Genomic DNA, 16,449 nt, shown 5'->3' with positions numbered 1-16,449 from the left:
CCACAAGGTGGAATTCTCCCTTCCACCTGCACAACTTTTAAAGATACAGAAGACCTCTTGGAGGCTGGGCCTGGTAACCAAGAGGTATTCTGTATATTTAAAAGTTGTGCGGGGGGGGGGGAGAATTCCACCTTGTGATTTTTTTCCCCATTACAATGTTGCAAGAACACCTGCACTTGGCTGATTTTCTCTTCTCCTAAAGATACAGGATCAGTCTCAGGCCAAGAACATGGCAACTCTAGTTATAAGCAAACCATCAGGTAGCAGGGGACTACAATATCAGGCTAGCTAGAAATTTTATATCCTTCTAAGGACATTGGAGGCACAAAAGAAGACAGTACATTATCTGTTTAGCTTTTTTAAAAAGACAAAGCAACATGGGAAGTCAGTAGAAAATATGTTACAAGAAAAATCTCACTCAGTGATCAGTGATCTTTTTCCTTACTAATTGATCCCTGGTGTTCATCTCTGGCCTCAGGACAATAATATAGAGTTTAGGAAGGAAAATGCAACCCAGCAATCCAGCACTAGAGGCCAAGATGGAGAAGATCTCCACAGCCACCATGTATTTCCCTTTCGTGCTCAAGTAAGTTGGGACAAAAGATAACCAAACAGTGCAGAAAACCAACATACTGAAGGTGATGAGCTTGGCTTCATTAAAAGTATCAGGCAACTTCCTGGCAAAGAAAGCCACAGTGAAGCTGATGATGGCTAAAAGCCCCATGTAGCTCAGGACAATGTAGAACATGAAGTCTGAGCCTTCATTACACTGTGCTATAATTTCACTGAATTGAGAATGCATGTCAAATTCTGGGAAGGGAGGAGAGGTTGCCAGCCACACTGCACAGATGCTGGTTTGAATAAGAGTACAGAGAATGATGATGGACACTGCCAGCCTCTTCCCTAGCCATTTCCTCATCTTGTTTCCTGGCTTGGTGGCCATAAAAGCAAGAACCACAGTAATTGTTTTAGCCAGCACACAAGCAACAACAAGGGAGAAGATGATTCCAAACACTGATTGACGGAAAAGGCAGGTTACCTTCCCAGGCATCCCAATGAATAAGAAAGAGCACAGAAAGCAAAGCAATATGGAAATAAAGAGGGTGCAGGTAATGGTCCAGTTGTTGGCCTTGACAATGGGAGTATTCCGATGTTGAATGAAGATCCACATTACCACAACGGTGACCAGAGAAATAGAAAGAGCAAATGAAGTCAGAATGATCCCCAAGGGCTCACTATATGATAAATAGATTATAGCTTTAGGGATGCAGTGGTTGTGGTTCTTGTTTGGATGCTGATCCTCAGGGCACTTGTTGCAATGGTCTGCATCTGAAAGATATGTTTCAATAGTTAGATAGCATCAAACATTTTATATTGTGGCATGACATGTGGATTTGGTCTCATTTCTCTTGGAGAAGAAGAATTAAATCCCTTCATTTCATTTTTGAAAAACAGGTATGATATAATAAATATAGAGCTTTGTGTTAAAGCAGAGAGATGATAATCATGCATGATGATTCAGTTACTTTGGTGTTCATATTTAGAAACTTAAGCACATAAGAACATAAGAAGAGCCTGCTGGATCAGGCCAGTGGCCCATCTAGTCCAGCATCCTGTTCTCACAGTGGCCAACCAGTTGCCTGGGGGAAGCCCGTAAGCAGGACCCGAGTGCAAGAACACTCTCCCCTCCTGAGGCTTCCGGCAACTGGTTTTCAGAAGCATGCTGCCTCTGACTAGGGTGGCACAGCACAGCCATCACGGCTAGTAGCCATTGATAGCCCTGTCCTCCATGAATTTGTCTAATCTTCTTTTAAAGCCGTCCAAGCTGGTGGCCATTACTGCATCTTGTGGGAGCAAATACCATACTTTAACTATGCGCTGAGTAAAGAAGTACTTCTTTTTGTCTGTCCTGAATCTTCCAACTTCAGCTTCTTTGAATGTCCACGAGTTCTAGTATTATGAGAGAGGGAGAAGAACTTTTCTCTATCCACTTTCTCAATGCCATGCATAATTTTATACACTTCTATCATGTCTCCTCTGACCCGCCTTTTCTCTAAACTAAAAAGCCCCAAATGCTGCAACCTTTCCTTGTAAGGGAGTCGCTCCATCCCCTTGATCATTCTGGTTGCCCTCTTCTGAACCTTTTCCAACTCTAGAATATCCTTTTTGAGATGAGGCGACCAGAACTGTACACAGTATTCCAAATGCGGCCGCACCATAGATTTATACAACGGCATTATGATATCGGCTGTTTTATTTTCAATACCTTTCCTAATTATCGCTAGCATGGAAACCATATATTTCCCTTTGGTGCTCAGGTAGGTTGGGACAAAGGACAACCAAACACTGCAAAACACCAACATGCTGAAGGTGATGAGCTTGGCTTCATTAAAAGTATCAGGCAATTTCCTGGCAAACAAAGCCACAGTGAAGCTGATGATGGCCAGAAGCCCCATGTAGCCCAAAACAGTATAAAACATTGCTGTTGATCCTTCATTGCATTGCACAATGGTCTGGCTAATATGGGAGTGCATATCAAACTCTGGGAAAGGAGGTGAGATTGCCAGCCACGCTGCACAGACACCAGTTTGAATGAGAGTGCAGAGGATGATGACTGACATTGCCAGTCTCTTCCCTACCCATTTCCTCATCCTGTTTCCTGGCTTGGTGGCCATGAAGGCCAGAACCACAGTGATGGTTTTAGCCAACACACAAGAAACAGAGAGGGAGAAGATGATTCCAAACACTGTTTGTCGGAGAAGGCAGGTCACCTTCCCAGGCTGTCCAATGAATAAGAAGGAGCACAGACAGCAAAGCAATAGGGATGTGAGGAGAGTGCACGTGATGTTCCAGTTGTTGGCCTTGACAATGGGAGTGTTCTGATGTTGAATGAAGATCCACATTACCATAAGGGTGGTCAGAAAAAGGAAAAGGGCAAATGAAGCCAGCATTATTCCCAAGGGTTCTCCATATGTTAGATAAATTATATGTTTAGGGATGCAGAGATCCTGTTTCTTGTTTGGATGCTGATCCTCGGGGCACTTGTTGCAATGGTCTGCATCTGAAAATTAGAAGTCTCAGTAGTTAAAAACTTATATGTACCCTCTGGAACTAGATGGAATGAACTATTCATTAGCACAACACCACATATGCCTTTGAACATGTTTTCCTGGAGAATAATACAATCCATTCCTTTCACTTGGGAAGAACTGATATGATAAACATAATGTAGAATGTTGTGGTGAACCGGAGATAATAATGACACTGACCGATTCAGTTAATTTGGTGTTAATATTTAGAAATATCACTCAGTCCTCTTGAATATTTACTCAAACATTTCAACATTATCCGATATAGGAAGGTGAAAAGAGGATATAAATTTTCCATTGAATAATTTAAAATTCAGGATCCCCCTTCCTTCCAGGATCAGGAAGTAGCAGTGCTTTTATTCAATGCTTTACCAGAAGATTCCATATAATTAGTAGCAGATCATATACCCCATTGCACAACTGTTCCTGGAAGTTTGCCCTGGAAGTTTGCCCTTGGGGGAGTGTAACCCACTGGCTGAAACAACACCCCACAACCCTAATTTTTAATTTAAAACCACTTAAAACCTAAATTCAGTGTCTGGATTATTTTTGATTGCAACCCCTCACATACAGCACACTGCAATAGTCTAAATAGAGGTTTACCAGAGCATTGGTCACTGTGACCAAGCTATGTCCATCCAGTTAAGGAAACAATGTTATACAGTGCTTCCCACCGATGCAGTACCCCCCCATAAGCAGGATAACATAGCCAGAAGGATACTATAGCTGATTGTATTTTGAAAGTTGCTGAGATGTCAGGTAGTATCAATAGGAATTTTCTCTCAGTAAATATTATCCTACGATGCAACCACCTAGTCTCTGGATGGGTGTCCAGGGCCCATAGAATACAGTGAATCTCTGTGTCCACGATGAGGGATGTCCACATGTAGAGGGGGAAGTTCATCCTCCCCAGCCTTCTCTGCCCTTGATGCTCTGCTGTCAGTGGTTTGACAGCAATAATAGTATAAAGTGTGTTTGGTAGGATCACTGAGCCTATGGGTTTTGGTGAAATATATTGTGACCTCTGAGTGGTGAGAGACTTCCAGGGGGTCCTTCACATACCCAGGGCTTGGTTTCCTTGGAATGAAGGTCAGTGGAGGCTGTGGTATCTTTGGGACATAAGGTTTATTTACATATATATACATACTGAATGTAAGATGGAGGGGATTCGCAGCATTAACATCCCAACAGATGTTGCTTCCTCATTAGGTTTCTAGAGGGAAAGCATCTCTGTGTCTTTTCAGCTTCCAGTCACATCAGACTTTAACACATAGCAACTGGCCATTTAGGAGCATCACTGGCCACTGGTTCCCATGCCAACACATCTGCTCTTGATCAAGTCTTTAAACATGTAAATCAGATCCATCAACTTAACAAAGAAACTGGCTTGACCTGGGAAAATACAGAGTTACAGGCTTGGAGGGTATCCACAGACATAGTCCCCAAACCTATAACAATATATTTAAATCCCTAAACCTGTAACAGTATATTTAAAGGGAGGGAAAGAAAGAGGAGTGTATAACATTCCAGTGTATAAATTCACAGTCGGAGAATGCTCCTGAATTCATTTTTGCCACTAGAGGCCTAGCTGACGTCAGTGGTCAAGAGTGCCTTAAAAACCCCACTGTCATTTGGTAAGACAGCTATGGCCATGTGCTGGTAACCTTCAGGCTGGATTATGCAATACACTATACTGTATGTGGGACTGCCTGTGAGGTTGACTCAGAAGCTGCAGCTAGTTTAAATACAGTCGCTTGACTACTCACTGTGGCAGACAATTGCCATCATATTATGCTGATGCTGAAAGAACTGCACTTGTTAGGTATCAAACTAAGTTGCTAGCACTGGTGTTAGGAACCTCTATGCAGCTTGGAAACTTAAAGATCTTCCCATCCCATCTATACCCAACCAGTCACTCTGTCCTGCAAGACACCATTTCATTTGGAGATTGGAGCCATAGGATTTGGGAATTGGGCCTTTAATGTGGCAGCCAGGGCCAGCACCAAAGAGCAGCCAGGTGGGGCCCTGGCCAAGGGCCCCACAGCCCACAGGGGCCCTAAAGGACCCCTCGTTAGTGTGGGGGAGTACAGCTCCCCTGCTGGACCCCGCTGCGGATCACAGGGAGGGAGCTGCCTGCCTGCTCGCTCACTTGCCAGCCTGCCCTAGCCCACTTGCTCACCCTCCTCAGCCACCCACTCACTCGCCCGCTCTCTCGCTTGCCCACCCACCCCCACCTGCCCACTCACTCACCCACCTACCCACTCGCTCACCCCATCTGCTCGCTCGCTTGCCTGTCTGCCATCCCTGCACCCGCTCGCTCACCCGACCTCCCACCCACTTGCTCACCTGACCTCTTGTCTCCTATCTGCCCCCCGCTTCGTAGGTAGGTAGGTAGGGCATGCGTATGTGCAATTGCCAGGGCCCAGGGCAGGCTGGTGCCCAAGGGCCCTGGCATGCCTGGCGCCAGCCCTGGTGGCAGCACCTGCCCTCCCATCACATATTAGGCAGGCATTGTCTCTATTATTTTGAGGGGTGAGCTCTGAAGGTATTTATTTTTCAACATGAATTTAAATTGATTGTTTTTATCCAAGTCTGCATTTGTATTGGATTTGGTTGTGTTTTTTTTTTTAAAAATTGTTAATTGCTTCAGGATGATTTATGAGATGTGATCCATATATATCTGAAAGAGGAAAAAATTCTATGCACCAGATCACTGTACAATGAAATAGAAACATCTCAATTTGTGTATGTGTTATGATGGGTCTTTCTAGATTCTTATATTCACAATTGCCCGTTCATGCATCAACATCATAATATGATGCTGTGAGCAGAAAGTGATTAACATACATGTGTAAACCAGCTGTTTGAGCACATTTAGTTTACAAACATCTAGACTACCACATTCAAGTAAATTGTGAAATGTCTACTTACCTGTCAGGTTTGAAATCATTCCTTCAGAGCACTGAACACAATCATAACAACAGATCTGTTTCCCCTGACGCACAATCTTGCTGTGCCCAGGATAGCAGCTCTCAACACATATGGATTTAGGTACACTCTAATAATATCCAGAAAGAAAGGAACCAGAATGTAGACCAATGATGGGGAACGTCCTGTCTTAAGGTCTCATTAGTAGGAAACACATTTTTATCCAAGCCATACCCATCTATACCACCCCTGATATCATGTGTGACATCAGGTGTGGAACAAGTAAAAATGCAAGTGCAAAGGAACAATCAGGATGTTCATAAAGAAGGTATTGTGATACACACACACTGTGGAGAAGACAGTTTTTCAAAATCAAACTAGTAAGTTCATGGGTTAGTTGACCTTTGTAAGTCTGGACTCTACAGAAACTATCTACTCAAGCAACTTTACAAAACAATTGTAAATGTATGGTTCAGCATGATAGAGTGGTATATGAACTGATTTGGGGGTATCCATCAATGACTAGACCTGACCAACAGCATTTCCTTACACTTATGTTACTGGGAACATATATACAGATGGGGTTGGCATCCAGTGAAAACAAATCTAAAATCACTTGATCCACAACATGCGGACCAATGTGTGGACTGGCTTGGTTTTGCCCCCTGGAATCCATGAATTAATGATTCCCCCATTATTGATTTTATTAGACATTATCTGAGGGTTGCTTATTTGCTTTCTTTTCTGGTTTTTTTAAAGTAATTACAATCACTTATAATGAGACAATGCATTGACAGCAAAGTGTCAGTGAACACCTGACAGGTCCTGGTGATATGCCTTCATTTCCTGAGGTAATTCCAGATTCTTTAAAGACAAATAATGTATTTTACTTACATTTTATTGTACAAATCCCCCCAAGAATGACCACACATGTGTAAGACCTGTAACTCCTAGGAGACTTTCACTCAGACCACTTCATTTTCGTCAAACTTTTTTAAAAAAACAACTGTGCATTTTTGTTGTTTTTAGGATTTGTGCAGATTCCTTCTCAGTATCTGCACAGAACCAATACTGGGCATACTTTGCTCCACTCCTGTGTGGAATCAGGAACATGCAGAAATTAGCTCTGGGATCATCTATAAACCTGCAGTTCTGGAAATAACAGTATTTCCCACCTGGTTAAATTTGTGATTCCACACAACAGCACTTCCATTGATTATGACCTTTTTTCCTTCAGGAGTGTGTGGGTCAATCCATCCAACACGGACTCTATGGTTTGTCTTATTGGGGAATGTGACTGTGTTGATGATATCATATCCAGTTGCCAACTCTCCATTTTCATCAAAAAATATTTCTTCCCCGGCAGTATTGTTGAAGCGGACGTGTTTCAGAAAGGAGTGAAGCTAGTTTGGGGAAGGAAAAAACCATGAACTGAGGCCAGTGGTGGAAAAGGGGTTACTGTGATTTCCCTGGAATTTGCTGTATTGAAATCCAATCCCTTTTTGTCACTTTTTGTCAGAATTTATTTGCACTTTCCAAACAAATATAACCGAAACACAGCCATCCTTTGAATTTGCACTTATCTGAATTTTGCCATACAGTTCTCCAACTAATATTGTTTGCCAAAATGTATATTATTAGGGGAAAGTGTGCATAAAAATGAATGTGTGAAAATAACATAAACAAATATGTTATTTAAGGAGTAATTGCTTGCAGAAATGAGTACATTAGTCAAAACTGCATACAAACATCTGTTTATTAAGAGACATTCATACTAAACTACTGAAGAAGTTTCATGAAGATTTCTTTTTAAACATTCACAAATTCCTGCACAGAATCTAAGATTAGAATCGAGAAATGAAAAGAATCAAAACTGACACATCATTCCATCCCTAAAGGTAAAGGTGTCCCCGCACTTATAGTGCGAGTCGTTTTCGACTCTTAGGGTGACGTCTTGCGACGTTTACTAGGCAGACCGTATATATGGGGTGGGATTGCCAGTTCCTTCCCCGGCCTTTCTTTACCCCCCAGTATATGCTGGGTACTCATTTTACCGACCACGGATGGATGGAAGGCTGAGTGGACCTTGACCCCTTTTACCAGAGTTTTGACTTCCTCCTTCCGTTGGAATTGAACTCCCGCAGTGAGCAGAGCTTCAGCTGCATTCCCGCCGCTTACCACTCTGCGCCACAGAGGATCCCTAGTTAGATGGAATAAAATGCTTGCCACCTTGCAGATATGCTGGGAAGGTGATATTCAACAAAGTTATTATCTTCAGTGATAATCTAGAATTATTACTGAGATGGAAGCCAGAATAATTTACACTGGTTTAAATGAAGTTGGTGTAAAGTACGCCAGAACCAAACCCCATTCAAGAGCAAGGCTATTGCCAACTGACCTAGCCCAAGCTTGCAGAGGGAAAACAAGTCTGTAAAATAAAGTTTGACTTACACCACCCATTTTGCTGGTGTGAGTTCATCTGGGTTGCCTGCTCATGTGACTGAGCAGAATAGAGTTAAGATCCAGCATAAGTCCCCCCCATCACTCCTCCACAACACCCATTTTTCAGAGCTTAGATGTAGATGTACTGTCCTCAAGTCGATTCTGACTTATGGCGACCCTATGAATAGGGTTTTCATGAGGCCGAGAGGCAGTGACTGGCCCAAGGTCAGCCAGTGAGCTTCCTGGCTATGTGGGGATTTGAATCCTGGTCTCCCAGGTCATAGTCCAACACCTTAACCACTACATCACACTGGCTGTAGCTATGCTTTAAATAGAAGGTGCAGATATGCCCACCAGTGACTGGCCAAAGGTCACCCAGTGAGCTTCATGGCTGTGTGGGGATTTGAACCCTGGTCTCCCAGGTCGTAGTCCAACACCTTAACCACTACACCACACTGGCTCTCTTTTTCACAGCTTATGCCAGCATAAATTATGCCAGTTTCTCCTCAGCCAGCTGAGCTCTGGTTGAGTTGGGATAAGCAAGAATCCCAAGTATCTTCGCCTGAGTGAGCTGGCCTTGACTCTTAATAATGCTTTCTTCCCTTTGAAAATCATTTACAGGGTTCTCATTCAAAGTAAGAGCTTCCTTCCCTCCAAGGATTCCTGTATTGTTATTTTTCATCCCTGCTTCTTCATATTACTTCCCCTCTCCCATCATTCATCCTTCTCCACAAGAATTATGGGGTGCTCCCTTTATTCAAAATCCAGGAGTGCCACCATGTCAAGGGCTCCTCTGCTGTATTATTTATTTTTCATCCCTAATCCTTCAAATTAGTTGTCCCCTCTAATGGATCCTTCTTTGTTAAAGGATTTACAGGATGCTCATTCTAATAATTGTTATTAACAATAATTACTGGTCCTGGCAGCTGACTTGCCTGCCCCCTCAAATAATGCATCCTTTCCTATGGAAGGATTTAAGGTGGCCATTCAAAATACAGAGCCTTGAAAGAGTCCTATGCCCATCCCTATCCACTCATGGCTATATGGCTGTCCTTTTGCCCACCCATCTCATGGAACAGGAAAAACACTAGCATGAGAATTAGCAGGATTGAGCACTGACGGTGCAGACATTTCAAAGAAATAATTTTAAAAATGCAAATTTTAAAAGTGACTAGGATGAAAATCCCTGGAGCTTCCTGTCTGAAATTTGGCAGAGTTAATCAGTTTTCCACATTTCATGCAACCATGTGTGTATGTGTGTGGGAGAGTTATAGCTTTTTTAGTTTCTCAGCGCAAGTCAATGGGACTTCCAAAGATTTGTTTTTTCCCCAGATTGTGTTCTGGATGCAGGGGTCAGGTCAGACAGGACTGGTCTGGATGAGATCAGATCTGATCTGAATCACCAAATTGGTCTCCAAGTTGGATTGGGAAGGGTGTGTGTGTTACATGCACAGCACTAATATCTGGCATTTGTGTGATTTATATAGCAGTTCAGATATATGTATATAAGAATGCATTGTTGAAGTGCATGGTTGTGTATCAAAATTGTTAAATTATATACACACTGACATAACATATTATTAAAGTGCAAAACTTCTTGGGCTTGATTTACAGGTAGATTCAGCTAACTGAACCAGCCAATGAATCAGAGTACCTAGATTTTTTTTTTAAAGCAAAACTAAGGTGTGTCTTTTTTGTTAAACTCCATCAGATAACCATGGCTGGCAAACAAAGGCTTGGTAAATCTTCCCATTGGCTGGGCCAAGAGAAAAATGAGAATTTAAATTTAAGTTAAGTATCTTGAAGGTCAGAATATGTGCTGATGCTGAATGTGTTTAGCTTGCAAGATATACAGCCTTGCTCAACCTGATACCATCCAAATATTTTGAGGTAAAATTCTCATCATCCCTGAATGTTAGCTATAATTGCTGGTACCGATGGGAGTTGTAGTGAAACATTTCTGAAGGAAAGCAAGTTGGGGAATGCTGGTGTGGAAAATTTAGAACTCCACACCTTAACGTGGTGAGTGGGTTTGAAAGTGTTGAAGAAGCTGAGAGCAATGCTGTCAGGAGTCTAGACCAAGAGGCTAGACTCCTAGCAGGGGCACCCAAGGAGGAATGGTCAAAGCTGAGACACCAGACTAAGATGCATCCAAACTCAGAGGAAGGCAATGGTAATACCTCTTACCATGAGAACTCTATGAATAGACTATCCAATATGCAGCATTAGATAGTGCCGAGAGATGAGACCCCCCCAGGTCAGATGGCACTAAGGGAGCTACTGGGGAAGAACAATGGACAAATACAAGTAGCTCTGTCAGTAATGATTCAACTGGGTCAAAGCTGAATGAACCCCCCAGAGGCTGATGCGCACAGATGCAAAAGGAGAGTCCAGAGTTGTATGATGCAGACAATAAGAACATGGAATATGAGAAGAATGAACCAGGGAAAGTTAGAAATTGTCAAGCAAGAAATGGAACTAACAACATTGCAATACTTGGTGTGAATGAATTAAAATGCATGGAAATGGGACATTTTCAATCAGGCAACTACAAAATATTTTATGCAGGAAATGAGAAATTAAGAAGAAACAGCGTTGCTTTAATAGTGAGAAGTGATGTAGCAAAAGCAATCAGAAGCTATAATGCAAGGCCTGAAAGAGTGATATCGCTGAGACTTAACAGGACACCTGTCAACATCAGCATCATCCAAGTCTACGCTCCAATGGCAAATGCAGAAGAAGAGGAATTGGAAAGATTTTATGCAGACGTACAGGAAGAAATTGATCACACACACACCAAAACCAAGATGTTCTGATAATCAAGGGGGACTGGCGTTAAAGAGGAAAGCACAAAAGCAGGACTATAGCTGAACATCAAGAAAACTAAAGAAATGACAACAGAAGATTTATGTAACTTTAAAGTTGACAATGAGGGCATTGAACTTGTCAAGGATTATCAATACTTTCGCACAGATTTTAACCAAAATGGAGACAATAGTCAAGAAATCAGAAGAAGGCTAGGACTGGGGAGAGCAGCTATGAGAGAACTAGAAAAGGTCCTCAAATGCAAAGATGTATCACTGAACACTAAAGTCAGGATCATTCAGACCATGGTATTCCTGATCTCTATGTATGGATGTGAAAATTGGACAATGAAAAAAGTGGATAAGAGAAAAATCAACCCATTTGAAATGTGGTGTTTAAAGAGAGCTTTGTGCATACCACAGACTGCAAAAAAGACAAATAATTGGGTGCTAGAACAAATTAAACCAGAACTATCACTAGAAGGTAAAATGATGAAACCGAGGTTATCATACTTTGGACACATAATGAGAAGACATGATTCACTAGAAAAGACAATAATGCTGGGGAAAACAGAAGGGAGTAGAAAAAAGAGGACGACCAAACAAGAGATGGATTGATTCCATAACGGAAGCCACAGACCTGAATCACAAGATATGAACAGGGTGGTTTATAACAGATACTATAATATATAGGGTCGCTGTAAGTTGTAATCGACTTGAAGGCACATAACAACAACAAAGAAATACCATGGCATATATCGGGGTGATTCAAGACTAAGATGATAGATGATAGATGATAGATAGATGATTTCTTTGTGTCTCCTTCAAGCCAATAATCTTGTATCTGAAGTTGGGATATGCAAGCAAGAAACCTGCTCTACTGGTCAGGCTAGTTTCCTTTGTTCAGATAGCCTGTGAGTTAATGGACTTATTGAATGGTCAATCTGCATATTCAAAGGAAGCTAACTCTTTTCAGGGCAGAGACCCTCCTCCCCCATTAGTTGTCTGGACCCCCCCTTCCTGCAGCCAAGGAGGGGCTTGTGTGTGTTTTTATTCTAAGGTGGGGAGAAGCTTGGGAACTGGAGACAGACAGAGAGGCTTGCTTGCTGTCTGGACCCCCAAAGCTATGGGCAATGGGGAGCAAGATCTGATGGACTGTTAATGCTATAAACCCTTCCATCTTAAGCTCAGGCTGGAATGGATGTAAATAAAAAACATATATACTATAAGACACCATAGTCTCTGCTTACCTTTCAAAGGAAACCAAGCCCTGGGTAAGTGCAGTAACCACTGAAAGTCTTGCACTGCTCAAAGGATGGGATGGAATGGGTTCAACCAGTGAAAGGCATTTATGTCCATGTGTTATAGTAGAGATGGACATTAGTTCCTACCTGCCATGGATGAGCTTTAGGAATATTCCATGTGCCCCCATCTCCCATTGCCTTCTGCTTAGATCTTGATGAAATCATGGCATGGAGAGCATGTGCAACAGCATAAACAGCATTGTAGATACTGTAGCTCTGACCAGACATCCCCATTTCAAACACAGTTTCAGAGAGGCTCCTCAGCTTCTCTTCCCCAGTACAGTTTCCTGTGTTTGGGTCATACAAATTGTTTATGGGGAAGGAGCATGCAAATACAGTGGTCCAGAAGTAAAGGATCATATACAGCTTAGATTTATTAGGATGTAAACTTTCAAGGAACTCTTTATATCCTGTCACTTCATTTGTGTGGATTATAAAGGATAATGTTCCATTGAAGGATTTGGGTGTGAATAAATCTTTATTGGATACAGCTGCAAAAACCCACTGAGCTGTTATGATCCAAATCTTCTCTAGTGGTTTCATTTTATCATTTTCATGTACTAAAAGAACCATTCGTAATCCCTCCATAGACCGTGAATCCCCATGAACAAGAATCACATTGGTTTCGGTTGATGAGAGAATATAACTTGTCATTTGTAATTTCTCATTAAGGTGATATATTTCATCTGTGAACTTAGTAGGTGTTGGGATAAATTGCTTAAAAGCAATACAAATATTGTTGTGGTGCAGCCAGGAAATGAGAGTCCTCAACAGCATTTCTCCAATGTCATCATCTGAAACAATAAGGCCAATCCAGGTCCATCCAAAATGCTGCAACAGCTGAACAATCCCAGCATACTGGGACCTTTCATTTGGGATCATCTGATAGACAGAAGGGAACTGTGTTTTATCGCTCAGTGCAGGGTCAAAGGAGGCATAGCTGAGCTAAGAACAATAGAGATGGTGTTTTTAGACCTACAACCAATCTCTGTTCTTTGATTTAAATTACTTCATTGAAAAGTCAAGGCAGATAGAAGGTTAATCTATTTTTATATTTAATCCTTCAACAAATAGCATCACTATCAGGACAGAATTAGTAATGGGCTAACTAGATATGAAATACAAATACATGCATCAGTGCTATGCCCATTTTAAAGGGGGAAATAATCTTTTGGGGGGAGTTCAGATCTGTGCATTAATTGAGAGAAAAGACAGGTTCTGTTCTTTTTGTTCCTATGTTAATATTCTCCAAATTTCCCACATTGAGCTGGTTTTTCCACTCCTATAAGAATTCAGACATGGCACATAGGGCATGGACATTGTGAAGAGATAATCTGGAGTTAGAAGTAGGAAGTAATGAAATAATTAAATGTGAGAATGAGTGCACACACCAATGTTTACACACCTTAATGGAAGGTATATTTGAGGGAGAAATGTTTTCAACATTGTAGAAATGGAAGGAGCATCATGAATCTGACTTCTTCCAAAATAATAAAAAGACTATTATCACAATTCCCTTGGATAGCTCAGGCAGAAAAAAATAGAATGAAAGTAAAAAATAACAAGTGCAGCTTAACAGGTCCAATTAAGTTCCAGGTTGTTTTGGCAACTGAGTTTATTATGATGGCCTAACCAAACAGGTTTCTACTGCAAAAAGTGCAACTTCTTTCGTGTTCACTCACATGGTTTAATGGTGAGGTCCTCTAGATTTGCCTCTTAGAGAAGCAGAACACAACATACAGACTTCAAGGCATGCATTTCCCCATAAAATATAGTTAATGCTTGCTTGAACAAAACCTATATGGAGCTAACAGCCAAGCCTTTTAACCACACCAGTTTTGAGCATTCAGAAACCACACCACACATTTAAAGCACTTTTATACCACTTTAACATTTATGGATTTCCCCCAAAGAGTCCTGGGAATAGTAATTTGTTAAGCATGCTGACCTCACAGACCTACAACCTCAAGTACCCTTAACAAACCACATTTTCCTGGATTCTCCATGACAGTTCAATTGCTATAAGAGTCGTTTTAAAAGTATGGTGTGGATGTGATGGAAAGCAAATAAATAAATAAAGGAAAGTGTCCCCTTAATCCCCTACTGGTTGCACTAATGTATATAGGCAGACAGACACACCTGTGGCATCTTGTAGATATTTAAGATGTGTGGCATATGCTTGGAGTTATGAGTGTTGAGCCCACCAATGATTGCCATTAACCTCTGTGCCTTGCCACAGATGTAGTTAAGGGGGTTCCCCCGTCTTATGAAAAGGAGATCCATAGTTTCATAACAGGTTCCCATTTCATTGAAAGTATTTCGAGCAAAGATGTAAGACAGTGTGATGTTGGGTAAGAGGTGGGTATTCTTATAGATCTCATTCATAGCAAACGTAAAGACAAGGACTTGGTGGTAATTTTTCGGCAATAGGCTGCAATGACATTTCAATGAAGACTTAGTGTTGTTGAATATTTATTGATTTAATGTACATACAGTGGACCTATTACCATTCAAATCTATACCAGACACAGAGCTGTGCAGTAGGAAATATATTTATAACATAGCTCAGTAGTAAAGCATCTGTTTGCGTGCAGAAGGTCCTAGGTACAATCCCCAACATTGCCAGAGAGGATTGGGGATGTTCCCTGTCTGAAATAATAGTGTCACTTCCAGCAGTCTGGACAATACTAAGGTAGATGGACTCAAGGATTGCCTCAGTATAAGACACCTCCCTGTGTTCTTTCCGATTCCATGATTTTACAAGGCAATTGTTTCATTTGGAAGGAGAACACCATGAAAATTGAGTAAAAGGTATCCACCTCTACGTTTCTGGAGAAAGAATTGTATTAATGGTCTTGATGTCCCAAAGCACATTTAGAATAATTGTGATCAGTAATCTCACTGCAAGTTCTTATCTTCATTGGTCCTTTTCTGATTCCCCTTTTCTCATAATGTGCTACCATGGACAGGAGAGAGAGAGGGAGAATGTGCTACTCTGTGGGAATTTTAATTCAGTCCTATCACTCCATTCATATAATAAAAGATTTACTTACAAGACACTGGTATCCAGACCTGGAGTGCTATTATATGTGATCTCGTTAAAAAGATGAACAAAACAAGAAACAAATTCAGCAATAACAATATTCTCAGGTATGTCAAAGATACTTTGAGCCTTTGACTGCCAGCAACTTCTGCTGACCATATTTTTGCTGATAATCTGAGGCAGCTGCAGCAGCAAAAGGAGCAGCAGCAATGACATCCATCTGACTATTAAAAAATCTTTGCCCCAGCTGGACACACTCATTGTGACACCCTGAAAACCCCACAAGCGTTTGTGTTCCACTTATTCCAATCTGAATTTTCAAACATCTGTTTCACTGAACTTTTCCAAAGACCTGTTTCTAAAAGGTTGTTTTGGAACTAGTCTTTATAGATGGAGATAAGCATTTCATCAGCTCCTGAGGTGGATTTATCTGTGTTTAATTCTTTCTGATAGCAGTGGGGTCCCACTGCAATTACATGAGGACAGTAGTTATAATAATTACATGGTAAATAATTAGCTTTTTCAAGATTGCTGTTAAAAAAGTTAAGGAAAAAAAATCTTTACCTTCTTCATATCCAGGGTTAACAAATCCTCAATGCTGGGAATTCAAGGAATGTTGGGTATTCCAGGAGAACAAGAGTGCTCCTATAGCTGTGCTCGGAGGCAAACATTAGGGCTGTGCATAGTCCTTTAATCTGCCCCATGGTGCCCATATGGGGGGGGGAGGCTGTGATGTCCTTATATGTTAAAAACTGTAAATATGGTAAGTGTGGGTTTATATAGGGATATATGGTAGGTGAATCGAGTAAGGGGGGGAGTACATGGGCTAGAATGCAGGA

At 41.5% G+C, this 16,449-nt stretch overlaps 1 protein-coding gene across 1 annotated transcript; it reads right to left on the bottom strand.

The window, feature by feature from the left end:
* Nucleotides 1-418: 418 nt before the first annotated feature.
* On the bottom strand, nucleotides 419-15,830 carry LOC133367461 (vomeronasal type-2 receptor 26-like). Its single transcript, XM_061591563.1, has 6 exons — nucleotides 15,733-15,830; nucleotides 14,707-14,998; nucleotides 12,655-13,512; nucleotides 7,193-7,420; nucleotides 6,021-6,147; nucleotides 419-1,329 (listed from the first exon to the last, which is right to left on the bottom strand). The coding sequence occupies exons 1-6, from the start codon at nucleotides 15,828-15,830 to the stop codon at nucleotides 419-421; spliced, it is 2,514 nt and encodes an 837-aa protein (XP_061447547.1).
* Between the last annotated feature and the right edge of the window lie 619 nt (nucleotides 15,831-16,449).

The sequence above is a fragment of the Rhineura floridana genome, chromosome 11 (genome assembly GCF_030035675.1).
Source record: "Rhineura floridana isolate rRhiFlo1 chromosome 11, rRhiFlo1.hap2, whole genome shotgun sequence".
NCBI lineage: Eukaryota > Metazoa > Chordata > Lepidosauria > Squamata > Rhineuridae > Rhineura > Rhineura floridana.
Note: the sequence above shows the minus strand (reverse complement) of the source record. Positions and strands in the feature narration are given on the sequence as shown.